The sequence below is a fragment of the Antrostomus carolinensis genome, unplaced genomic scaffold (genome assembly GCF_000700745.2).
Source record: "Antrostomus carolinensis isolate BGI_N321 unplaced genomic scaffold, ASM70074v2 scaffold6484, whole genome shotgun sequence".
Classification (NCBI taxonomy): Eukaryota; Metazoa; Chordata; class Aves; order Caprimulgiformes; family Caprimulgidae; genus Antrostomus; species Antrostomus carolinensis.
The window spans coordinates 2,906-30,352 of record NW_010309994.1 but is presented as its reverse complement, the minus strand read 5'-3'; the positions used below and the strand labels follow the sequence as shown (position 1 = coordinate 30,352).

General features: G+C 36.6%; 1 protein-coding gene across 1 annotated transcript; it reads left to right on the top strand.

Annotated features, from left to right (window-relative positions):
- Positions 1–225: 225 nt before the first annotated feature.
- Positions 226–26,913, top strand: LOC104523604 (disintegrin and metalloproteinase domain-containing protein 23-like; the record flags this gene model as incomplete). The annotated part of the gene is made up of 12 exons (XM_010166252.1): positions 226–297; positions 1,084–1,170; positions 1,668–1,748; positions 3,712–3,762; positions 4,242–4,305; positions 5,982–6,087; positions 7,506–7,625; positions 8,605–8,773; positions 10,665–10,776; positions 19,202–19,292; positions 22,269–22,323; positions 26,396–26,913. Coding segments are annotated over 12 exons (1,122 nt in total), but the record flags the coding sequence as incomplete, so codon positions are not given.
- Positions 26,914–27,447: the final 534 nt, after the last annotated feature.

Below are 27,447 nucleotides of genomic sequence, written 5' to 3'. Positions count from 1 at the left end.
CTAGCAATCAAGTGATGTAGCTGCACGTCATTCATGTCTTAACAATTCTGACTAGCAGCACTTGAAAAACATGCTGCCTTCCCCATGACAGTAGCACAGCGTATTATATTCTCTGTGAGAGCGTGTTGCATGTTTCTGTAGCATTGCAGAGATGGGCCATGTGTGACTTGATACTGGTTATATTCTTACTTTTGGCGGGGGGTGGGGGGGCTTTTTTGCTTTCAGCTCTTTGAAACCACTGAGTGTGGAAACGGATATGTGGAAGCAGGAGAAGAATGTGACTGCGGTTTCCGAATGGCAAGTAGAGTTATATGTTACTCCACAAGTCTTTCTGATAAAATATATTAATATAAATTATGTGATTGGTCAGGGAAGGCAAAGGGCAATGGAAATGAATTTGTTTGGTCTGTTTTTAGGGAACAACTTAAAGGACTGGGTTTTAAACAACATTTTTTCAAGTGAGAATGAGTGCAAAGACAGAGCATGCCCTCAGAACAGTGTTCATGTCATACTGATGACAAGATGTAGCTGTTTCTCAGCAATTTTTGAATTGCACTGTAGAAGTGCTTTTCCCTTTACTTTTCCTGGGTAGTGTGCCTAGAGTGGTAGACTCCTTATCTGTGCTTTGGAGATAGGTGCCTGTGTTTGGACAGCATAAGTAAACTGTTGTTTTCTTCTCTATTGTAGAAATATTCCAAGAATGTTTTTGCAAAATCTGTCCTGTAGCTTTGAGTCCTAGTTCTAGTACTTAAATATAATTACATCCATAATTAATTTTCTTAATCTTTTTTTCTGCACTGAATGCAATTTAGCTAAGCAGCACGCCTTGGCACAGGATATTCCATGCCTGTGAAGAGGCTTCAGAAGGTGTGAATCCCCCTGTTGCTGTAGCATATATGTCAATGTTTTCCATTTCCTTTAGTATTTAAGCATTGCAAAGGATTCTTCCAGCTGATAATTTCAAGTCATCAGTGCTGAACTGAATGTTTTGTCTGCTGGTACATAATAGCTTCTTGGAAAGATTGTGAAGAAAATACTTATTTAAAATAGGAAGCTAAAAATGTTGCTTAATATTTTCTTCAGGAATGCTATGCAGACTGTTGTAAGAAGTGCTCTCTTTCTAATGGAGCTCATTGTAGTGATGGACCCTGCTGTAATACATCATGTCTTGTGAGTGTTGCTGCAGTATATCTATTGTTCTTTTCCATTGTCCATGGAAGTCATGTGCAGCCTATTAACATAAGTTCAAAGTGAACTTTTATGTAAAATGAAAAGGAAATGCTTATGTAGGCTAAGGCTGTTATTCTAGACAGCAGTGCGGTTACTGCCCCAAATATAAAGGGAATAGATTGCATTGGATACGTATTCATGTAAAAATGCCTTTTATTTGCATTTATGTAACAGAGATGGAAAAAACCCTAAATCTTCAAAGTAGTATATACTTCAGTTTAGCCTGTAAAATATTAAGAAATGGAAATATTTTTCAACACTTTGAAATAACTATTGAGGTTATGGTGTTCTGTTGTTCGGCAAGCAAGAAAAGGCAAATATGTCTGGAGTGTAGTGTTTACAGAGCATTAAAAAGAGGAGTAATTACAAACAGGAACCTTTAATTTTGCTTTTACATAATTTTTACATAGTCCTGAACTATGTTCTTCACTTTCTAGTTTTTCCCACGAGGCTATGACTGTCGCTATGCAGTGAATGAATGTGATATTGCGGAGTTTTGCACTGGAGATTCTGGCCAGGTATGTATGCAGAAGCTTTCTCTAGTTACACTATTGAAGTTTGCACTCATTTTATATCACTTTAAGAGGAAAATCTGGATTAACAAACTGCACTCTCATACACCCACAGTAACTGTGGGATGTTATTTTTTTAATCCTAACAAAATTTTTTAAACATAAGAATAAACTGTCATGAGCTCAAAAAAAAAAAAAATCTAAGTGGACTCAAAATAATGACTTCAGTAGGTTTATTTGTTTTTTTAAAACTTGTGGAGTTTTGTGTATCTGTATAGTATTTTATTAGACATCCTCCTTTACTCTTTGCCTGGTTTAGAGTGTAAGTAGTAAGAATATTACTACAAATGTGAATGGATTCAAAGGTAATAACAGTAAGATTTTATGAAATAAAATAGTTTAAAATATAAATGTAGAAAATTACAACTAACTGAGTATATATTAATAGAATCATTTAGGTTGGAAAAGACCCTTAAGATCATAAGAGTCCAACCGTAAACCTAACACTACCAAGTCCACTACTAAACCATGTCCCACCACATCTACACATCTTTAAAATCCCCCCGGGGATGGTGACCCAGCCACTTCCTTGGGCAGCCTGTTCCAATGCTTGACAAACCTTTAGGTGAAGAATTTTTACCTAATATCCAATCTAAACTTTCCCTGGCGGAACTTGAGGCTGTTTCCTCTTGTCCTGTCACTTGTTACTTGGGAGAAGAGAGCAGCACCCACCTCACTACACCCTCCTTTCAGGTACTTGTAGAGAGCGATAATGTTTCCCCTCAGCTTTGTTTTCTCCAGGCTGAACAACTCCAGTTTCCTCAGCCACTCCCCATAATAATACTTGTATAAAGTGTTATGCTTTTTAAGAGTGTGCATATGTATGATAATTTTAAAAGATGTGGATCTTATGTATTTCTCTTGAAAACATTTGGCTAATACTCAAAACTATAGGAATAAACAGCAACTGAAAGGTTGTTTCAACTTGAGTTCTTTTAAATAGTCAGCATTCTGTGCTTCTTCCATTTTTACAGCAAGTTTGATGCTTTAGGTGATACATGCTTCTTTTCAGTACTATTTAGCTTCAAGGTTATATAAGAACTTCATAACTGCTGCAGTTATCTAGTGCATCAGGTTCTTAGCTTTGAGGAAATCAGATTCAGGATAGGTCACATCTTTCTCTGGGCATTGGCTGTAATTATAGATGCCAATAAATTAACGGTGACCTCTTTTTATATTATCATCTGAGACATCCACATGTACAGATAAGCAGCTATTGCTGAGATTTTATTTTAATCTTTTATTCTATAGATGGAGCATTCTTAGTGGGAAGGAGAATGGCTTTCTCAAGCTTGAAAGGCTGCCCTCAAAATATTGGCTATTATGGTACACTGCAGCAGCATACCCCTTCCAAATATTCACAGGTCCCTTTTTGATGAGAAAAAGCTTTGAGAATGGTCTGCTCCTAGCTTTAGTAGTCTGAGGCTTCTGGACCTAATGACTTGTTCATACCACAAAAGTCTGCAATGCAAAGAGGACATGACAATTAAAATAATAACCCCACAGCTCTGTAAGCAATAGACTTGTAGGCTACAACTAGGTGCTCACTTACTTTGTTAGTGGAACTGAAATGAATGCAGTGGCAGTGTTGCAGACATGGCCCCAGTATTAGCTACCAAATATCCTGTTACTGAACACATTTGTTTTGCTTTTTATTTTGCCTTACCTCCTTAGTTTCTACTTGGAATATGCAGCAAGTTAGGATCAAACCTTGTATTTCATGGGTGAAGATGTTAAATTTTTCATTTGTATTTGTTGCTATAAAGATTCCTGCACTAATTATGTTATCTACTCCCTTTATATGGTGTGCAATTGTCTTTTAAAACTGGGAACATTCCATATGTGATCCTTTGATATATTATTACAGTACACATCATTTAAAAAAAAAAAAAATCTTAATTTGTTTCAGTGTCCACCAAATCTTCATAAACAAGATGGTTATGCCTGTGATTCTAATCAGGTATGCAATGTTTTAAAATCCCTGCACATCAGCAAATAGAAATAAACCAAATAAAAATTTTCTTTTTTTTTTTTTGAAATCCTGTCTTCTGTTTTTTTTCATAAATTTTGCCTTTTGGACATCCGTGTTGCTTATGCTTTATGTACTCTATGAATAGTAAAAATTTCTAGTTTGAGAAAAAATCTGCTTGGTATCTTTACATTTTACATGTAGATCTTTTATTACACTCCATGTTAGTAAGTTCTTCACAACTATGTAAATGAGAGGTATACAGCAGCTGCTGAAATGTCAGTATGTGTTAGACACAAACTGACTTTGAGAATCTGGTTGAAAATGTGTACTCCATCTACCCAAATTCATGAAAACTACTATACATTCCAATATGTGTGTGAAAAATCAAAATGAGACGTTTGTTGGGGGAGGGGAAGGAAATGAAATAATGTTCAGTTCTCATTGCTAACATGTTGTGTTTTGTTTAGGGTCGTTGCTATAATGGGGAATGCAAGACAAGAGATAATCAGTGCAAATATATCTGGGGATCTAGTAGGTTGACTTTACCTTAAATATGTTTTATTTCTGGTTAATTCCTGCTTTTATGTTGTATTTTTAGTATTTTTATTTTTTGTTCTTGCCACTGTAAGTCAAAGTTTTCTGCTCATTAGTAGGCTGCAGTGAGAAACTGTGCCTTGATTGGCAAGTGAAATTTCGAGTTGTATGCTTGTTTGGGAGTGATGACAGTGAGATTGTTCTGACATGATGTGGTTGCAGACATAGATAGGGCAGAAAATGCTGGACTCTGGCGAAATTAAATGAGAAAGCATACAAAATATCCTCAACTTTGAGTTACTGTTACTGGGTGGGGGGGAAATAGGTTTGAGAAATTTTTTGGTATAGTTCAAATCAGATGTTATGGTTTGGTCTTTCTTCTAAATTATAATTGTCAATTCCATTATCCCAGCAGCAGTTCATGATACAGCTCCTCCACCTTGCCTATCTTTGCTGTACCATCCTATAGTCAGGAAAATTAGAACATTTGTGTGAATTTAAATATACATAGTATGAATTTAAGCTCAGAAGAGGCGAGTAAAGTAGAACTGCAGTTGCAATGGATTTTGCTTGCAGCTGAGAGGGGATAAATGCTTTGTGTAATAACTTTGAAATTTTTTAGCAGAGCAGAACTATCAGGAAGGCCTGTACTTTAGCACTTAATGTTTTCTTGTGCCTTTTGTCTAATCATAACTGCTACTGCTGACACTGCCTATTTGAGGCAGAATAATCTTTCCATTCTAGGGTAGATGGCAGGGGAGAGATATAGTTTTACCATTTATTGTTGTCTTGTACAATACCAAAGATGCTATATAAGTGTAAAATTGAATGGAGACAACATTTTCTTTGTGTTCTGATGCCTTTTTGAGCTTTATGTTGCCACCTCATATTTACTGATAGTATTTAAGGCAGTAGGTGTTTTTGTTAACTAATTCCTTTGTACTTACATTCTCATATTTTAAAATATTTGGCTTGTCTTCTGTACAAGTGATTTTACTGAAACTATTTTGTCATATTTATCTTTAATATTTTATCTTTTTCTGCATAATTCTTGTGCTTTTCTTTTTTTTAAATGATTTTTAGGAAAACCAAATGGTCTTCTAGTAAATAACTGTGGTTTTAAACCTATTAGTTCAGATTTCTATTCCTAAAAAGAAGTAGAAATTACACTCTGACTGTTGAACCCTGTTTTCTCTGTGAGCTCCTAAAAAATAAAATAAAATAAACATTGAGTTGATGTCAGAACCATATGCTTATGGTATATATATCATATAAAAATCTTTGATCTCCTGAAGTACAGATCAGGAATAATTCCAGTGAAAACAACTAGATTAAATCTATATGTAACTGTTATGAAGTGAACACAATTAGACCACAGATAAATGAAAATGCAGAAGGCAATGCAGACACTGTGGAGGTTGCTTTTTTTGAAAGTTCAGAGCAAATTTTGAACATTGAGGATTATTTAAGAAAAGTCACCTGTAGGTATTGCAGTTCAGTCTACGAGGTTCCCACTGTAGCCACTGGAAAATACCGTCTGTGAACATACACGTGGTTAGATTTATGTTTCGTATTAGAAAATACAGAGAACTGCTGCAATAAATTAGGCAGGTTTACAAAGCTCTCATGTTGCCAGTGGAAAGTATGTTCCTTTTTCCTTTCTTCATCAACAGAGTCTTCAGGATCTGACAAATTTTGTTATGAAAAGCTTAATACAGAAGGCACAAAAAAAGGAAACTGTGGAAAGGATGGAGACCGATGGATTCAGTGTAGCAAACAGTAAGTTCATCTTGGTAGAGATTATTTGTATTTTAAATAGATTAATACTGATTTCATATTGTCTACTTTTTCATGACTGTTTCAGCAGTTTGTTTTGCATTATTTTGTATCTTCTGTCCCTTACAAGGTTTTTGCATCTTGAAAAAGTTCCATTCTGACAAATCCATGGGTGACTCAGCAATACACTTGTAAACCATTCCAGATTTTCAGAAGAATGTACTGTGACTTTAATTCCTTCAGAGGAGATGGGGGACAAGGCGGCAAAAAGTCCTAAGTTCATAATGTACAAACACCTCAGCCTTGGTAGGGATAAATTAGGCTGCAAATACACACGCTATTTTCACTTGCTCTGGGATTGATACCAGATTATGCTATTTCAAGTTTGTTCCAACCTGTATTTTGACCAGCGAGAGCCATTAGACATTTGGATGCTATAGAGAAAATGGCTGATTCATTTGCATGTGATCATTACTTGATGGATATTTATTTAGATTTACTTTTCAAGGTAATGATCATTAGTGGATAGATTTAAATTTCTCCTGATTTACTTACTGTTTTGTAATTTTTAAGTACACATGTAAAAATTCCAGTCTCATAATGGTGTTTTCCTTCTTTGACTTTTTAATGTCTGTCAAGTGGCTTCTTCCTCTTCCTCAGGATTATAAGGAAAGGAGTTGTTTAATGGATTTTGTTATATTTAGATGAGAATAGTGTTGTTCTGATATGTTTAGTAAATACCTCATTTGTATAAAAGCTTTTCTTGGTCAACAGAGAGATGCAGAAAAATAGTCTAGCTAAGGGGGCCGTTTACATTTTTTTCAATTTTAACAAATACAATTTCCAGCATTCATCCAGCTGCTTCTATGACCTCAGACAATTAGAGTGGGAGATGGAAGTTTTAAGCTGATATCCGTCTATTGAAGATTGCACATATAAAACAACATCAAATAAAGCAGATTCTTTACAAAAATTCAGGCATACACACTGCATGCTGTTATTGTTATTATGGTTCTGTTGTCCTGCAAGGGAAATAAAATTCAATTAAAAATTAAAACTTCTCATTAAAGTATGGCACTGAAGCTGCTGGAGAGAGGGAAACGTAATTTAGCCTGACATGACAGAGCTTTGTACAATTTGGCTCCTCTTATTTTAACTGTATTGTATTTAGAGCACAGACAAATTTTTTTGTTCATGTGAACAATCACTCCTGTATTAGAATGAACAACTACTTGTTTCTGCCTCTTGTTATTTATATCAAATAACGTTTTATTTCCAGACTTGTACTATGAAAGTCTATCATGTGGCTTATGGTAATATATTACTTAATGTGATCAGCAGCATCATTGCTAGTCTTTCTTTTTTGTAAGTTTACCTAATATTATTCCAGTAACTTTTTGATTTATGTTTTCATTTTACAGTGATGTTTTCTGTGGCTTTTTGCTGTGTACGAATCTTACTAAAGTTCCACGAGTTGGTCAAGTTCAAGGAGAAATTATCCCAAATTCTTTTTATCACCAAGGACGAATAGTGGACTGCAGGTAAAAGATAATGCGGTGTTCCAACATGATTTTTCTCTGTCAAACCTAATTGAACTAAGATAAACATAAATGTAATATTCTATGATTTTTAGGTAATTGATATCTTACAGTGAAATCATTATTCCGAGTGGTATTTCTTTTTATTTAAAAAAAAAAAAAAAAGCCTAATATTCCACATGTAAAGAGGGCAAAATTTGGGTCATCTTCCTAATTATTCTGTCTGATCCCTCCAGTAGCAGAATTTCACAGTCACAGTTTAATGCTCAGCATTCTGTTTCTCCGGGGAGGAAAAAATAGTCTGTAATTGCCAAAGACCCGTATGTTAAACATAATGTCTTTGAATATTATATCCTCACAGAAACAGCTGTAGGGATGTGAAGACTAAGAAGGAGGAAACTGAAGAGTTGTGGCAGGATAAGATGTTAAGCTACAGTTCAGTTAAAGGGCAGATAAATGGGTTTTAGTCTACTGTGGACAATACTGAATTTGTATTTTAAAGACATTGGCAACATTGCTGTCATGCTAAGAATACTGTGTTACATAATTAGGTTCTGAGTGAACAATGATTCTTAACTCTTCTATTATTCCACTAGTATTTTTATTTAAATGTCATCACATGGGAACTTAGTTTTTTCACATTTTTCTAGCGATAGTATTTCACAGAATTTTTTGGGGGGAGGAGGGGGAAAAATAAAAAGATAAAAAAGCACAGCCCATCAAAGACTATTAAAAAACCCCAGAAGCCTAAGGTGCCCTTTTTGAGTATTCAAGTCATTATCTAGACTTCTTTTTAGTCTGACAACTGGAACACCTTGTCAATGCTGTGGACAGACAGAAAAACTTCATAATTTTATTCAATCTGTCTGTCTGCTTGAATGAGAGAAAGGTAGGAGGCTTTAATATCTACACTGACACGTTTAATATTTTCAAAAGACTCCAGTCATAATACTAATAGTATCTTAAAACTTGTTTCTCCTAGTGGTGCTCATGTTCTTTTAGATGATGATACAGATTTAGGTTATGTGGAGGATGGAGCTCCATGTGGACCTCACATGATGTGTCTGGACAAAAAGTGCCTGCCAATTCAGTCCTTGAACATAAGCAGCTGTCCCATCGGTTCTAATGGAAAAGTCTGTTCCGGCCATGGGGTGAGTCTGCACTGGGAGTCAGCAGCTAAGCTTCTCCAGCTGTCTCTGCTATATCTGGTCTTAGCGTACCTGTGGGGTTCTGCACCTGAAAGAGTTCCTAACATCTGTTGATCTGAAAACACAAATGTTAGACTGGGGGAAGACTGCCATTCTGTGAAGCATAGATAAACTTTGAGAAAGCAAAATTGTCTAATTAGTTCTGCAATTATATCCAAAGTGTTGTTTTTGTTACTAGCAAAAAAGAGCTTTGACATCAGTTACTGTAAAGACTTCTGTAATGTAGTACCCATATTTCAAGCCACTTGCTATCTTCAGTTTAACTTTTTCCTGCATACTAACACCTTTATAAAGTTGGTCCTGTGTTCATGGATTTATACCTCATCACTTAAATAATTAAAATTCTAAACTGTTGGACCTCAACAGAGATGATATATTCTCGAGCAGATGCAAAGAAGTGTATCATTTTACATTTAGAGACATTATATGCTGTTACTTTACCTGTAAGTCCATTTGTCTAAGACATTAGGTGTGTTTTGATGAAGAAGTTGACTGTTCCGTGTCTTAACTGTAATACTGATAAAAGCTTTCCAGTGATTCAGTGGACAGGTAGTTGCCTATGGGGCTAGACTTTACACAATAAGGTGGGTTTTTTTCTTATTATTTTGTGTAATTGAAGATGAATTTGAGTGCTTCAAAGAAGAGGGTTAGGTTCAAAATCAAGAAGAAAAATTTTAAAATTGTAAAGTAAAGAGTCTAGGAGATCGTGAAATCATCTTAGTACTTTTGGAGAGTGGCATGAGTGGTGAGAGAACTGTTACCTTTTTTGGTTTGCTTTGGATTATTCTAATTAATAATTATAAAAGAATACTTCAGCTGATCATACCTGCCATAAGATGTATTTATCCTCAGCTATGTAGATAAGATTTTTTCAGTGCATAGTTTAAGAAGCAGAGTCAGATAAAGTGAAATTTAAAAAATTACATGTAGTACTTACATGTAATCCTTAGTGTGCAGATTATTTTCTGGCTTTTTTGACATTATGTTCGGTGTCCAAAAGACATTATTAGGGGACGCCTAAGGACTGACTTCACTTCTAGTTCCATAATCAAAACTTCATTCTTTGTTTTGTGTCTGTTTTTCATGTCATGCTTTTCCTTAGTAATCTCTTATAGCAACACATGCCATGTTCTTTTTCATATGGAAAGTTTATAGCTATTAACTCTTACTATTGATTTGGTATTTTAGATTTCATCAGTTGGATAGGTTTTTCTGCATCAGATAAATGTATGCCAATTCTAGTGAGTCCTAAGTTTTTTTTTTTAGAGGTCATTCTCAAATGTAGACTTAGGAAGAACTGTCTCCTCTCTTTCTAGAAGGTAAGCAAGCACTCCTCATTGCTGCTTAGGAAAAAAAGCTGACAAAACCAGTTAAAAATCTTACTATTTTTTCTACATGGGAGCAAGTTGTAAATTAGAAGTTATAAAGCATAACCTTGTCTTGAGCCTCTGAAATGCAAATGCTTGTATTCCTTCTGGACATCCAAGCTCAAAGTCTAGATAGTTGGTTAGTGAAGATCTAACTAGTCTAGATGGGGGGTTTTTTGGATGAGAATTTCTATTATTTTTTTACATCCTATACAGGTGTGTAGTGCAAGTGATGATGGAACCACTGGGAACACTTCTGCTTTTCCTAGCATCTGAGTGTATTTAGAGGATTAAAGCAAACTTTCAGGTTATTGATGTATTATACTAATTCTAAACACTCAGTGCTATTGTTACAATATATAAATGGATAAGTTTTATACTGTGGATTAAATACCTAATTACATATTAAATAAACGTAATAAAATATAGTAAAAAAACCAGCTGCTGTAATTTATTTTCTTTTCCAGGTTTGTAGTAATGAGGCCACTTGCATTTGTAATTTCTCCTGGGCTGGGACAGACTGCAGTATTGATGATCCTATCAGGGATACTGGTGGCAAGAAGGATGAAGGACCCAAGGGTTTGTGTGATTTCAGTTTTGATATTCTTTCAAGTATTTATGACATTTTTCTGTTGATATGTGGTAGTAGAATTAGCATATAGAAAGAGAATAATATTATTGTACAGTCTTGTTTAGACCCAGATAGTAAAATTCTGCTTTGTGTAGATGAAGTAAGTCTTTCTGCTTTGAGAATTGATCAAACTTTTATTTTTCTAACCTACATTTAGGGAAGATTTCAATAGGTAATGGTGTATACTTTCTGTTTTTTCCTTTGTCAATTATTCTCTATTTCTTGTTATCATTTTCTTTGTGATTGGAATCTTAAGCGTAGCTCTTATTATTTATATGATAAATGAGTATTTATGTTTTGCTAGAGATTTCCAGTTCCCTTAGTTGTTCTCAGCTAATTCAGAGAGCTGTGGCATAAAAAAGGGAAAAAGTGGAATGCCCCTGGCAAAAAAAAAAGTTTTTGTTCCTTGAAATCACATTTCAGTGGGAGGAAAAAGAAATAAACTAAGATTTTAAGGATGTAAATTATTGTTATGATCAGTATTGCTTACTTGTAAATTATTCTTATGATCAATATTGCTTACTCTTATGTATTTAGTAGGTATTTCAACTGCATATGAAGTATAAATACGAAATGGAGCTACTGAGGAAATAATCAAAAAAGTTTTTCAAATAGGAGGAGAAGCACTTGAGATTCTCTCAGACTTCTTTGCCAAATAATGTTTTTGGATCGTGCTCCAATTGTGTTCCAGTTTTTTTATGTCTTTCCTGTCATCAGGACATTGTCCAACATCAGACTATATTTATCCAGTGTTATGCATTTACAGATAAAGTTCCCCATAAAAAACTGAGAAACCCAAACAATTTTCTTCTGCCATGTCCCAGTCCCAGGTTCTTCTGTCCCTTATACAAGGCCAGTGGAAAGAAGATGGAGTTGTTAAAAAATGTAGTCCTTAGAGCTCAGGCTGTAATTGATTACTGTTTAAATTATCCAAGGTTTCAGGGGAGGACAGGATTTTGGTATGTCCCTCCAGAATGGCTTTACTTCTGTCTTGTGTGCCTTATTCTTTTGCCCCTTAGCAGAACGGTTCCAGTAGGCCTTTGCCAAGAACTGTTGAAGAAATCGTCTTAAAACAAGTTTCTGCTGTGACGGAGGCTCTCTAGAACAGCTCAGATTTGTATTAGGGAATCTGTGCAGGTGCTTCCTGGACTCCTAACCCCGCCACTGTTCAGTGTAGAGCTCCCTGGTTTGTACCCTGCCTTACAAAGCTGCTTGTCATTCCATTTCCCATAAAAACCTTCCTAACTGTGGAACGCTGCTTACAGTCTTAAAAAAAATAGTGGAGCACAGCACTATAGAGCTGGTTACTCCTCTGTGTGTGGATGAGAAGAGCAGCATTGGCAGTTGTGATGCTAAGAAGAGTACATGAATTTTATATTGCTCATTTCCAAATCCTGTAGGTAAGAAATAATTCCCTTCTCTGTTAAAAAGGTCTATAGGAAAGGCAACACAGAAAATATGCTTATCTTGGTTAGATTTTTGTAATTCAGATTAACTCATCTAATTCTGAATGTAAATACCTTTGTGAAAATTAATATGTCAATGCTGAAATATTCTGGGAAAAAGTTTTGGATGAATAGCATGTGTGTGGATTTCTGCCAGTAGGTACAGACATGCAGTTCAGACTGCGTTTTTCAGTGGAGTCCTCTGCAAGAAGGCAGGATATGTTTTTGTACAAGACGACTCAATGAGATTAATTTTACTTACGTTGTTATAGTAATATACTGATGTTAAATAACCTAGCAATTAATTTGGGAGCCTGAACGCTGACAGCTACTGTAATCTCTTTTGGTGTCTAATAGAGGAATTCCTTTGTGAGAAGATGTCAGAAAAAATACAAAAGTAGTTTTCTGTATTGTAAAGATCCAATGTGCTAAAGTAGTTTCCATTAAGTTTTTCCTCTTATTACCAGTGCTTTCTCTGTCATGTGCCAGTTTACAAGTCTGAGACAGAAACCAAAATACTTGTTTTTCCTTAGCCCTAAATTTGAGTTTTGTTACATTTCAGAAAGAGAACACTCATTATGTGAAAATTCACCTAATAGCTTTAAGATTTTTCACACCATAAACCCAAGCATTTTTCTTACAGCAATTAGAGCATGTATATCTAGGAAGAATTGCTATTTATTTATATATTATTATGATAATTGACAATTGACTTTTCCTCCTGCTGCACTTTTCAGACCTTTCCATCATCCGTCAGTTGCTTTTGGCTCCATACTGTATTTCAGGATTTAAAAAATTAGTGGTCCTTAATTATGTTGGTTTTAATACATGAGTCTTGAATTACTCTAAACTCAGCAATGTACTGTATCCTGTTCTAGCAGACCTACACATCATGCTAGTAGTTTTGGAGAAGACAAGAGTTCTTGCTGTTAGTTTTTGGCTACTGCAGAAACTTCTGATTACTTTAGAGAGTTGACTAGTAGTTTTGAAATCAGTAGGACTCCATATGCACACAAGATTCTTCCTTTGCAATTTTATTTGCAGAATTAGGCCTTTGTTTGACTAGTGGAATAGTGTTTGTTTGTTTTTTTAATATAAAACTTATGTCTCAAGTGTGTGTGTGTGTGTTTGTGTATATTTATGAAACAGGAAAAGAATTACAAAACCATATCAAAACAGACTTTATTCAACATGAAGACTATAAAGGTTTTGTCCCTTGGATAAGTTCCCATTAGACAGGGAATTCAGCTGCTTGCTTGTGGTCTGTTATGACTCAATAAATCTATCAAGCTTTTAATCTTCAGCATTGGAAACGTATAGATGTTTTTGCTCAGAAGAGTTCCCTTAAAAAAATGAAAAATAAGGCCTTAAGAGAGACTATGTGACCATATTGAAATTTCCAGGGTGTTACCTGAAGCACATTTCTAGGGTAGGTTTTTCCTTTTAAAAGGTGTTACCTGTCTTTAGGTCATAGAAACATAGAATCGTTTCACTTGGAAAAAACCTTTAAGATCATAGAGTCCAACCGTAAAGATCATATAGAAAAACAGAGTCCTATTGGTAAATGCAGTAACAAAGGAAAATATTACTAACTCGTAAAGGAATGAATTAAAAAGTTGTTTTTTTTTTCTTTTCCTGCAATGGAACTGTTTCCAAACAGTTTTAATTTGCTCAGTTATATTATGGATACAGTAAGTTTCTGGTGATCAAAAGGAAGTTTTCTTATTGGTGATTTATTTACATTTTGTCTGTTTTAAATAAGCAGCAGGTTGAGGATGTTCCCTTTTTAAGTAAATAATAGAATCACAAGCTAAAAGGAACAGTTTTGCATTTACAGGAAAACTTCTTACTGAAATATCTGCAGACATTCAAAGGAAATCAAATACAGCTCATTTCAGACTTTTTAAACCTACAGTATTTAGTAAATAAAGTTTTGTTCGGAGGCTTGAATTGTTTATCTGACAATGAGTTATAGACTAAAATATTCCTTTGAGGAATTACTTCATTTTTTCATTTCAGACATATATGTGATCATTTCCTTAAAAAATCTTCCCTTTTCCCTCCACACAGTGAGCATGGCCACTAACAGGCTGATAGGTGCAGTGGCAGGGACCATTCTGGCCTTGGGGGTGATTTTTGGAGGCACAGGGTGGGGAATAGAGTAAGCATTTTTCTTAGTCTGAGTTTTATGTTTGGTGCCTAGTGTGTGAGGTAACCGTATGCACCCGAGCCCTCTGTGTATTACCCCGTTAGCTTTGTCATGTGGTGACCGTATTTGTCATGTGATTTGACTGTGTCTGTGTCATGTGGTTTGCTCATGCAGTGTTGAACCTTCTCCTGTCTGGGATAATGTGGGGCATAAAACAATCAGTTTGTGAATTTTTACATTGTCACAGTAAAATGAAATGTCTAAATGTTTCCATTACTCCAAATTTTACAAATAATGGGGGAAAATGAAAGTTGGGGATTATCTTGCAAAACAGACTGAGTAATGTGGACTATTCCATAAAATGCAGAAATTGTTTATTACAATCTATGGGGCTTTCAGTCTAATACTAGGTCACACCATCTAGCTAGGAAGATGAAAGCTGATGATCATAGTATAGAACTTCTGAATGTTCCATGGCTAGGATTCAGTTATCTCAAGGCAGTAGAGTGCTGAAGTATATAATTAATATATAAAGAATATGTAGGCGCAAGTTTTTATCGTCTTTTCATAGTTTTAGGAAACTAATCTTAAGTGTTAGCCTACTACCTCGTTGTTAACAGTGGCTATTTGATTTATATATATATATATATATATATATGCGCGTGTGTGTATATGTATATGTACACATATAAAAATGCCCATTTAAGAACTCTCTTCATTCTGCATTCACTGTGCAAACTACAGAATAAGTTGCTGTTATTCTGCTCTTCTGAGATTTCCATCTTCACTGTGTTTCTAATACTACGTATTACCACTGTCGTGTGGCAGTGGCATCTGTCTGAAGGGGGAATCATAACAGGACAGTTTGTGATTTCCCATCAGGCTGTGTGAAAAAGCATTCACAGACAGTTCTAGTTAAGGCTGCATAGGCAGCCTTCTGGTAGGCAGCATTTTGTGCATCTGAGTTTTCAGCCCTAGATACAACCTTTTTAGCTTTTGCTGAACTGGACTGTTACATGAAACTCATCTTAGATTCTCAGAAGAGACCTTTGAACTCACAGGACAACTAATAGGAAAACAAATAGAAGGAAGCAGGTAATAGGTCATCTATTTGAGAAAGATCAGCTCTGTGTTTTACTGGTGGCTTTTACAGCTGTTTGCTAAAAACTGAAGACTGTAGAGGTCTGGAACCCAGATTCTGGAACAGAATATTTATTTACCTACAGGTTGAGGACCATTTGCTCACATTCTGCCTTGTACCCATCTGTTTTTATCTTCCTTTACCTACTGTCTCAATCTACTCAGCTATGACCACTGTCCCTGACCATTTGTTCTTGCTCCTGTATCCTTCTGCTCTAATTCAAACTTTTCTTCATCTTTCCTCTGCTCTTATCACTCGCTGACTTATTCTTCTTTTGGTTTCGATCCATTCGTCTTTCCAGGATCCCATCAGTCTTTTCTCTGTCCTCTGGTTCCTTCACATACAAACATACATTCAAGGCAAGCCACTGCTACTTTTTGTTGCTTAGTTTAAAGAAAGCACATGGGGAACACAAATGCCCTCTCCTTTCCTAATGCCCTTCAGGCCCTGGTGGCTGTTGCCATCAGTGACTGCAGGGGAGGCTGTTCATGATGATGAAGACTTAGGAAATAGTCTGAAGAAGTCTACTGAAATTAAAGGTGTGTTCTGTTTTAACATCTTCAGTAGGATTTGTATCAGGGTCCTAAAAGATGGCTAAGATGATACGATAGCCGTGCCAAAGCAGATAGTGCCTTGCAGGAAAGGGTGGCAGGCCAGGCAGTTACTGTGCAGGTACTTACAGGAGCTTCCTCCTGATAAATCTGTGTCTGCAGGTTACAGCAGTACTGCGGCAGAGAGAACACGTACACCAGAAGTGTTGCATCTTGTGATAGTCTGGATGGAAAATGACCTCACAGCGTGGTGGCTGTTAAAACCTTCCTCATACTTTCAGTCTGTGTGTATTTATGTGAAGCGTTTTTGAGTCCAGTGACTAGAGAAGCTTATTTAGCTGAAACATGTTGATTTATACTTTCCTTTGTAAATGTCACTAACTAAAATGAGCTGATGTAAAGTGGGCTTCATACTGGTAGCAAAATTCTGATTTATTAATAATGCTTAATAAAACATAAGGCATACATCTTTACGGTAATGCATGACATGTAAAAGTAGTCCCATTGTAAGTACTTCTATGTGCACAGTCTGTTACGGTCTTAAAATGGCTTACCAGTAATCCTCTTAAATCTCTGTATTCTGAAACTGGAATTCATTAATTGGAGGATTCTGTTCTGGTAAACAAGTGGTTGCTGTTTAGGAATCATAAGTATTCCACCAGCTTTGTTTTTACATTGAAGTCAGAAATGAGATCATAGTCTTGTTGATTATCAGTGAAATTTTACCTTGAATGTAGCTTTTTCAGTGTCTTTACTAGGAAAAACAGCTGTTTCTCTGCATTCCTAGGAGCTGCCACTCCCAGCACACTGTCAAACAGTTTTAGAATTATACTCGAGGAATGGCCATGTCTATTCACAGCCATCTATCCCTTTCTCTCCTCTTAGTCTCTCTCTCCAGCAGATAACTAATTCTCATAGGCATTTTCTTTTCAGAGGGGTTTTTTTGTGTTAAAAATGAACATCACTTCTTTAGTCACTGATGCTTTCTTAAATGGGGTCAGGTTTGAAAAGTGTTTCTATCAGGACCCATTTATTATTTAACATAATTTTAGTAACTTTTCTATTAATGGAACCTAATTGTTTTGTATATGATTCTCTTCTGTTTCAATTTTTATTGAATTCTTCCATATTGATAGTAAATAAGCCCAATACTGATCTCCTGTATTGAAAGAATACAGAACTGCTGCTTGTTGAATGGATGTGCACTATGAAATAGATTTTTTTTTTTTTCTTTTTTTTACCAAACATTTAACAACCAGGGAACATAGTAAGAAGAGGGATGCAGAAAAGTGGTCATTTGGTACTTTCTTATCTGAGTTATGACTATATTACTATCAGTTAATCATTGTACCTCTTTTGTGGGAGGGTAGCATGCTATGGCTAGAAAGAAATCAGCTTTAGCATTTTTCAAGGCTTCTAAAATTTATTACAGGTAAACTATGTGCTGCATTTTCAGTCTTTTTTTGTGTGCAATCATTTGATAAAATCCAGAGTGAGCCACAGAGCTGAGTCAGATAGAGTAACTCATTAGGCTCCTATTAATAGCAAGCCTTAATTGGGAATGACATTAATTTACCTTCCACCATGCTCACTCCTGTTCTTTTGAGCCAGGTGTGACTTTAAAGGTAAGTCCAAATAAGTTATGTTCTTCCAAATTGTGAAAAATTTCCTTTTAATCATTGTTACATTTGTGCACTACTCATATCTGTAAAGTCTAAGTCCTTCATTAATACTCCTGACTACTCTTTGTGTAGGAATAGCAGGAAGCACTTTTTAAAGCTTGGTTTTCTTTTAGCTAATCTGATCTCCAAAAGTACTGATGTGGGAAACTTGTAATGGATTCAGTGAAGTTAGGTCGCTGCAGTACATTTTAAAACTTAGGGCACGTACTTATTGCAGTGTCTGGGACTTGGCAGAAGGTTTTTTGATACCAACCTAACAGCTTAAACTTTCAGTTGTTGCAGCTGCCCTTGCTCTTTCCTTTGCTGATCTCTGGCTGCTCCTGTTTCTTCCTAATGTTAGGGATCTGACAGTTTTCCAAACTCAGTTTCAGAACATTTACACTAGGAAAATATCAGTTGCTGTGTAGAAGTGTTGGTTTGGGGAGACTGGAATAGGAGGTAAGAACTGTTTTTGAAGGCTGTTCCTAGATATGTAAATGTTTAAGCAAAAAGGATGCAATATGCTGTAAAAGAACTGTTGGGTTGGTTTCATTTTGCCTTGAGCTCAGATGCAATTGGCTTTACATCAAAGGCTGCACAGTAGGAAATTTTTGTACAGAGCAATTAAAATGTTACTCAAGCCCACTGTCAGTTTTCCTCCATCCTGTGTAAATAGAGCACTTCAGGGTCAGTTTTGACTATCTTACTTAGGTGTTCTCCAGGCCTCTTCAGAAAATTGCACAAACATATTTTGTGCTGCTTCTTTTTGTTGCTCTTTTTTCCTGCTCCACCCTTGCCCACTTTGTTGTTAAGTAGCTTCTTCAGGATGATGAAGAGATGCTTTGATGTTTGGAAAGCTTAATGGGAATACAGCTTTTATTTCAATTTTTATTCCTTATTATATAGTCATTTGCTTTTGTCAAACAATTGTAAATTTAGCTTTGACGTAACTGTAGGGAGTCTAGACTCTGCTAGATGCTGTCAGCTCAAATTAAAATACCTACCACCTTTCAGGTTGTCCATGAAAAAAGTTGGGCTTTTTGATTTTTCTTTTACTTCTCATTTGCTGTAGTCGTAAAGCATACTATACTTCTTCCTTTAAGTTAAGGAATTATTCACAAATATCTTAGTGTCCTCAGCTGTCAGTTCATTCACCAGATAATGGAGTAAGTCACAATGGAATTTACTGTCTAATACTAGATTTTTATCTATGGTAAAAGTCAACATAGCACAATGCAGAGACCAAACAGCTTTGTTCATTCTTACTGTTAAAGAAAAGTAAGTTGAGCTTGCTGAAATTGTCTAGAGACATCACCTTGTGTGCTGTCTATAGTCCTTCAACTGTTTGACAGCCCTTAGTTGCTTCACTTAATGTGAATAAAGTGGTTGGTTCTTATGTCTGTCTTACCATAATCCTTTATCACAGGTCCTAGTGCCACCAATCTTATAATAGGCTCCATCGCTGGTGCCATCCTGGTAGCAGCTATTGTCCTTGGGGGGACAGGATGGGGCTTTAAGTAAGCAATGCCGCATGTCTTCTCTTCAGTGGCTATGGCGTTTCTATTTCTTGCTTACATCACTAAATTTTGAGTTCCTGCTACAAGATTTCCAAGGTAACTCCCCGCTCCCCTGCTCAAACTATACCAAACTGCTTTAAAGAGAAAGAACTATGCGTGCACCGAACAAGAGGAGGAAATTGATTTGAAACTAGCAGATGTCATCAGAATGCAAAGTTGAAGAACATTAACAGAATGACTTTAATGTCCTGAGTTCACCCCGACACTTAGGGAACAACATTTCTTTTTCACTTCCAATTTGTAGCATTGTTCTCAGAAGTTGACTACAATGGTTAAGAACCCCAGAAGAGACATGTCTTGAGGACTGTTTATTTTGAATGCAGTAGTCCTCTGAAACTGATAAACTTTTTTAGAATTAAAGACTTCATGGGTGAGTGGTGGCAATAGCTGAGTAGTTTTCAGTAACAAATGTGTTGAGACAGTTGACTCGGAAGTACCAGAGCTAACATTTGTTTGTGGTTACTGATTTTTTAAAAGATTATCAATTAACATTTGTTTTAAAAAAATCAGGTTTAGAGAGAATGTTTTGAAATCCTAAAAGATGAAAACATTTCTCACCCAGTTCTAGTTCAATGCATTTTATAACTGTGAGCATACTAGTCATTCTGCTTGGGACTGTTAAAGCAAAGAGAGTCTTGTACAAAGGTATTTAATTCTTGTCTTTTTTTGTAGTGTCAAGTCTACCTACATGCATGGTACACCAGTAAGCCATAATTCCTCAATAAGGTTTTTATAATAATTCAATAATATTTTATATGGCCTATATTCATATTCCATGCCTGAATTGAGTAGAAAAATAAAACTTACTCCCTAATTGATTGAGAAGGCTATCAAATAGAATACAGTGATCGGGTTGTATTTGTCTGTTTGTTTACTTCTGGTTTAGACTGTTATATTTTCATAGTGTCGGTGGCCTTCATAACACATGCATATAGAAGCAAAATATTTCTACATCTCTTTCAGCCCTGCTGAAAACAGACAACAGACTTTGCCCTTCCTTCTGGACAAGGCAGTTATTCCTTCCTGTTGCCCTGCCAGACACTCTCAGTGTTTTCAGAAGGACCCAGTGCCTGCCACATTCATTTTCCCTAAACACTTGTTGAGCTTCTAAGGGAAGTGACACTTCCTGTGCTTCCCCTTGACACTGGCAAGAGCTGCAGAGCTGCCTGCATCAGCTGCAGTAGTCACTGCTCCTCATTTGCTTCAGTAAGAACAGATTAAATACAAAATGTATCAAAACATCCAGCTTTAAGCATGGGTGTGTGATCTCCATAAGCCTTTTTAATTCCTGCTCATAGACTTAATTTGAGCTGCTGTATTTTTTTTCCTTACAGCTTCTTCTCAGTTAACCTAAATCCACTTACGGGTACAATACATGCCCCTAGGTCAGCCTACAGTATTTGTAAGTTACTACAGGGCAGCTCTTAATGTAGTTTTAATTTAGTCCTGTATCTTTTGCATTGTGTCTTATATGGCTGAAATTTCTATTTTTTATATTTAGAAACAGTAATTTAGTATCTATGCATTTTTTATTTGCTATGTTTCATCAGATCTGTGTTCAAAGGCAGAAATTCAAATGAGGTGTGTATTTTAGAATAGGCAGTGACAGACATGGATTGGCATGTGGTGTTAACACAAGAAGGAACTGGGATTCTTCTCATCCGATGGATTTAAAGTTTTCTTTTGTGTAAAGGAGACCTTGCCTGGAAATAATGCTTTTTTACAGACTGTAATACTTGGGACATATTCTATAGCATTAACTAATACACTTACATTTTTTCTACTGTATTCTACAAGATGCAGAGTTATAGGAGAGAGGTGTCTTTTAACGTAAATAAAGCACATAAACAATACATAAAGTTTTCAGTTACTTGCAGAAGTGAGGGGTTTTTTCCCCTGCTCTTCACTGCAATTAGCTTTTTAAATAAATACAGCCAAATTTTCTGCAAGGCTTGTGTTAACCTTTCTGTTAAAAGTTTTGATTTATTAAGAACAGCAATGTGCACACATTTAAAGCAGTAACACTGATATTGCAAGTTCCCATGGGAATTAACCAAGCTAGATTTTGCTGGAAAAAATAAATGTCAGATTATATTTTTGGACCAGTTTTCTGCTATCAGAGACATATGTCCGTTACTTAGCAGCTCACATACTTTGCAGGCACTGAGTACTCCTCCCTAAATAATACATTTGTATTGCAGAAGGTAATTTGTTGAAAAGGCAGTGCATGTCATTAAAATATAAACACTTCAGTTAGTTTCTTCCTCTGAATCTTTTTAAGCTGTCCTGTGCCATAACAACCTTTGCTCTTTTACACCAGTGCCTGCAGCACCTGCTAGCAGCTGTGCCAGCAGTGTGGCTGCTCTCTGGGGCCACCTATGCTGGAGAACTTGCTTGAACACAGATCTTTAGAAGACTCCCTCCCTGTCTGTAACAATGCAGAATTTATTGTTTATTCCTTCTTTGTGTTCCACAGCTCTCAAACTACTCTCACAAGTGTTCAGCTTTGCATCCTGATGTCATTTGTTTGCCCAAATGTAGAAGCTTGTTACCCCTATAGAGGATCTGTATTGGAAAGGTCTCTTGTAGCCTTTACTCTCCATAGAGTAAGATACAAATGTTTATTCTGTAGCAGAACCTCAAATACACTGGCCTGGCCTAGCTCACAGCTTGAAGTGCATGTTTCTTTGGGGATCAGAGGGGAACCGAAAAGGCTTTTCAGCTTGCATACAAAAGAGGGCTAGCACATGTAGACCCTCTGCTACTTTGCTTCAGATATACCTGGAGGGACAGATGAGGCTAATAAAGAGGATTTAAAGTTCTCCTTTTTAAGCAAGTGATATGTTTAGTCTCTGCAAATATGAGAGAAGGTAGCTAATGCTTTACAAACTGGGAGATGTGATTTCTGTTTCACAGGTTATCAGATGTTCATATGAACATACGGTACTGTGGTGTCAAGTCCATATCAAACGTAAGCTGCAACTAAGCAAACTTTGTTCATGAACTGAGGTGGTGAGGGGTGGGGGTTGGAGGGGAAATGTAAAAGAAGGCTTGATGCAACTTTGAAGAAACAAAGTAAAAAAAAAACAAAAACAAAATCAACCAAACAACCTTCCAGTTTCCAGAATGAATCCTAGGTTAATTTTTCTAATCAAGTTTATGTGTGAATAGAATAAGAAAGAAAAAAGTTAACTGACAATTTTAGAGGGGATAGAGCCTCACTACGTATTTCAGGTGGCTTAGAGTTAAAGGCTGCAGGTGGAAACCTGAAGTAGATTTTACTTCAGTTGAGCCTTGCATAGTACTTTTAAAGCTGTTGGTGTTTAGACTGCATTAAGAATCCTACATATTTCTGCCTGAACTCTGCTGGGTAATAACAGAGGTACAGCATTCGTGAAATGTGAAGTGCATTTTGATGTAGCAAGTCCGTGCAAGATTTCAATACGCAGTGTTTAATATAGGACCATTACAGGAAGGACATTTTTACCAGTAGAGGAGCTCTGTGCATTGGCTGCAATTGCAGTCTCAGGGGCTAAGGCTTTTTTTTTTTCCTAGCATATATTCACTTACTTTTGCAAAGCTACTGCAGTAATATAAGCCAATTAAATACTTTTGTTGCTGACTTCAAACAGCCATTTTTGCTAATAAAGCAACACCGCTAAGAGGCAGTGCTAGTAATAGTAGTGTGGAAATGCATATGAAAAGCTGCGTTTTGTTATATCAGAATGCAAAAGTGGCTGCCAGAGAAGAGTTGAGTGTAGGCACAATTCTATTTCAAGCAATTGTTTCTTAACTGAAGAGCTGCTGTTTTTTCTGCCCCTTTAATGGAAGATCAGTGGATGGACCAATGATCAATGGATGGACCCTGTCCTTACAGGTGCCAAGTTTTTAACTGGTCTGTGCAGATGCATTTAGACCCCAGAAGTTTCTGCAAGACAAGGCAGTGGAGGAAGGAGGTTTCAATCCCTTACCAGCATTTCCATAAAGCGTGTATCGTCACCTAAATACAGTCATTGCTATACAAACATCAGCATTGGAATCAAATGAGAGACATTTTCTTACTTTTTTCCAAACTACTAGAATAAATGTCAGGTTGACATCTTATTTTAAGCTGCTAATTTTAGTCCCTCATTTTGTTAAATTTAAACTTTTGTAACAAAAGGTCATTTATTTAATCTCTTCTTCAGCATTTGAACCATGCTTTAGGAATGCCTCTGAAAACATTAGCTATTTAAAGTGGTTAAAACACTGGTTTTGGATGAATCTTTAAATACTTAAGCAAAGCTCTGTATTTATGTGATCACAGACAAATGCACAGATTTGCAAGTAATATGCTGTGTAACCACATTCCTAATTAGTTGGGAAAAAAAAAAATGCAGAGCATTGCATCAAGGTATTTCTTATATACATCCAGCCCCTTTTGAAACCAGTTTTCTTTTCTGAAATATTTTTCATTTGTAAAGATGACCATGTTACGGAGGCAGGGATAAGTGCATGCACGGTGTGCTTTTTTAATTCAGAATCACTTTTAATTTTGTTTTTGTTAGAGACACTTTTGTGGGTTGGATTAGAGCCTGAAAGGCCAACCCTCATTATTTAAAGAGGCATTAAAACACTAAAAGCAAGAAGTTAGTGTTCTAAGATCTTCCACATAAAACAAGAAAGAACCTAGGGAAACAGCATCATCCTGCTACATGTCCTTCCATAGAGGACATTTTTGCCCCTGCCTTACTGTTTTATGAAGCATACTGAAAGGAACCTTGTACTACTATAAGATAGAGCTATAAAGAGATGCAAATATCCAAGACCTGATACTTGCCTCATTTCCTTTCTTTTAATGTAATTTTGGGGGGGAAGAGAGAGACTTTTCTATTTGCCAATTTAAGTAAGACTACTGTCTTCATTTTAGTGTTGAAATGGTTGGTAGTTTGGGATGAAGTTGTTAAAGCAGGTTGGGGAATCAGAATAGAATTCCAATTCCTGCAGGGTAACACCTGACTGCCTACCTCTGCAAAGTGCTATGATGGCAGCAGAGAGATGTGACAGGCTCTTGTTAATGCTCTGCACGTGTGTAGTGTCTTCCCTTATTGACACTGTACCTCATGTTCCGTATTTCAGAGACTATTTCAGGCTCTTACATACATTAGATGTTCTTGTAATTCTTCATGTTTCTTTCTCATACAACACTGTTAGCAGAATATCCTAATTGAAGAAAGGCAGTGGTTTGGTTAGTATCTTATTCCTTGAAGTGTGTATTTCTGCTGGATAAAATTAGGAAGTGAGTTAATACATGGTTTGGACAGATCACAGAATGCATGGTGAGGGCACAGCAGACTTTGCCTGTTGCCCTGCAGCATAGGTGCTGTCGCACAACCGAATGGTCCTTACTGTAATGCTACGCTGGAGCAGAGCAGTTAGAAAAGATTTGATGGGATAAGAGTCAAGAGCGCTTTGTTAGCAGAGTTGTACTGTGAAGCTAGCATAGCATCTGTCCTCTGTACCTTGTTCTCAGACTTATAAACTCCGTTTCTTTAATTAAAAAAAGCTCAGGTAACAGAATGTAATTGTTCTCTTCAAGCGAACCGGAATGTGGTCCTTTGCCTGGAGTAAGAGGACAAGTTACATCATCTGTATTTTTTTTTCTTTCTTTGATGATTTGTTTTAAGGGGACTGACTAATTAGTTGCTCATCGGTAGTGTTTGAATTCAAGTATGCTAGACAGTATTTAAAAGAGTGGGGGGAAGAGAAGCAGATGTCCTTTCCCCTTGAAACTAGCAGGACAATTGGACGCAAAGTTTTAACTCACGTTTAACCAAGTTATAGTCTATTCATACTTCCTATCATGCAGCTCTGCAAGTTGGCCTGAAATAACATCAGCCTAATTCAAAAGGAGCATTAGTACAGTACTCGTAGCAGGGAAATGATTGAAAGTTGAATATAGTGGTATTTCAGAAACCAGTAATTCTTAAGCATTCACCTTGTAAAAATGTAGGCGCTGGTACCCAAGGAAGAAAACAAAATAAAGGATGCCAAAGAATTAGCAGCTTTTGGCAGTCTTCTCAAAAAGAGGTTGCCTTTGCATACGTCCATTAGTCTCTTAAACCACCAGACAAACCTTGTGTACAGTACATTTATAAATATTGTGGCAGTGGTGGTAGTTAGCAGGGCTGCAGAAAACAAAATCCTGGGGTTGGTATGTAGCTTTAGAGAATTTATGAATTCCCGTTCTGTATTTTTTGCATGTCAGTTTGGTGGCGGTAGTGGTGCATATGCCCAATGTTAAAACTAAATGCATGAGCCCCTTGCTTGATGCCCCACATAAAGCCAGATACTGGGGAGGTTGCACCCAACTTTTGTTGTCACTTCCTAATGTCTTGCTGTTTGACAGGATATCAGTATCGCAGGAGACTGGATATTACTGACCACCTCGCTAGCTGCTGTTAACATTAAATTCTAATCGCACAATTCACAAAACTGTCCAGTCTCCTTCGAACGCAATGTCTTTGCTATATTTTGCACCTTACTAAGTCTCACATCAGTTATGGTCAATAGTGCAGTAAGAGCTCACAGAGGCACTCACTGTTTCGTCACATTGGAATATGTAAACTAAATTCTGTATTCTGGTGTCTTACTTGCTCTGAGAACTCAAGTCTCTGTGTACTCATCTGTTTCCAGTACTGGCACTTCTGACATGTTCTCTTTAGCTATGTGCATGCTTTCTTGACCTAGTGGACACACATGTTACTGTGGGTTGGAAGTTTCTACAAATTTAGAGCAGCACTTGAAGTACTCTAGAAATAATTGAATTCTGTATGCCAGCATGATCTTTAAACTGCATAAGGAAACCAGTACTTGATACCATGCTACAGAAAGCGTGCAACCAAATTCCTTAAATTGCTACCCCTTGGAAAAGTTACTTGTTAAACTGCCTCAGTGTGAGCCTTTTACTTTACTATGACCTTGACAATGGCTTTGTTCCTGTTATATTTAACTAATGTCTTGCATTTTTTTTCTTTTCATCTCCTATTGATGCAACCTGGAAGAAATGTCAAAAAACGAAGGTTCGATCCAAGTCAACAAGGCCCTATCTGAAGAAATGTGATTCAAAAAGCTGCTTCTTGCACTACTGGATTTTGGGTATGATGACTTTGCTGTAGCTGTACAGGAACTAAGGAAGGAAGAACATGAGAAACAGTAACTATAAACACGCTGCTGGGATGTTAGAAGACTGTCTTTTTGGAGATAAGTTTGAACTACTTCCTCCATTCACCTTCCTCTTGTTAAAATTAACTGACAAGTGTTACAAGCAAACTGTTTCAAAATCAGGTGGTTCTTTTCTTTCCTCAAAGAAAGGAGGAGACACACAGACCAAGTGCAATAAGAGAACTGTTCCAAACCAACAAAATAGCAGAAGATTTTTTTTTCCCCCCCAGCCTGCTGGCACTCTAACTTCATTTGAGTTCGCATGACTTCCTTTTTCTTATCAAACTCCAGTGGCATGAGGAGCTAATTTTGAAAGGGTAACCTGCATGGCTCACATACAAGCACCAAGCTAGCAAGCTGACCCCAGGCAGAATCTGCAGCCAAATAAATACACACCACTGGGAAGCTGATACCAGGCTCTGGTAGCTTTTCCAGCCATGCAGTGCATCCTGAACTTCAGAGTTCCCTGCTCTGTGAGCTCACTGTCCACCTTGTTTTGGTCTCCTGGGCCAGGAGTCTGTTGGGTATGGAAGCTATCAAGCAATGGATGTAATTCTTCCAAGAAGGAAAAGTGTAAATACGGAAATAATATTGACTTATCATTTTCACAGATTATATATATGAAAGAAAAGGATTTCCATATAAAAAGGTTCTATTCTTTATGTAAATCTATTTTTGATGTTGGGTTTGGTTTTGGGTTTTTTTGCTCCCCCCCCTTTTTTTTTCTGTAGCATGTTGTACAGCAGATGTTCTGGGCTTGCTCAAAAGAGGCAGACAATAGCATGCAGATGCAGGGAGTTCTGACACCAGACAGATGTGATCTGAAGTTTGTATGCTTGAAACCAAAAACAATTAAAATGTATAAATGCATCTCTCTGTATTGACTATAAGT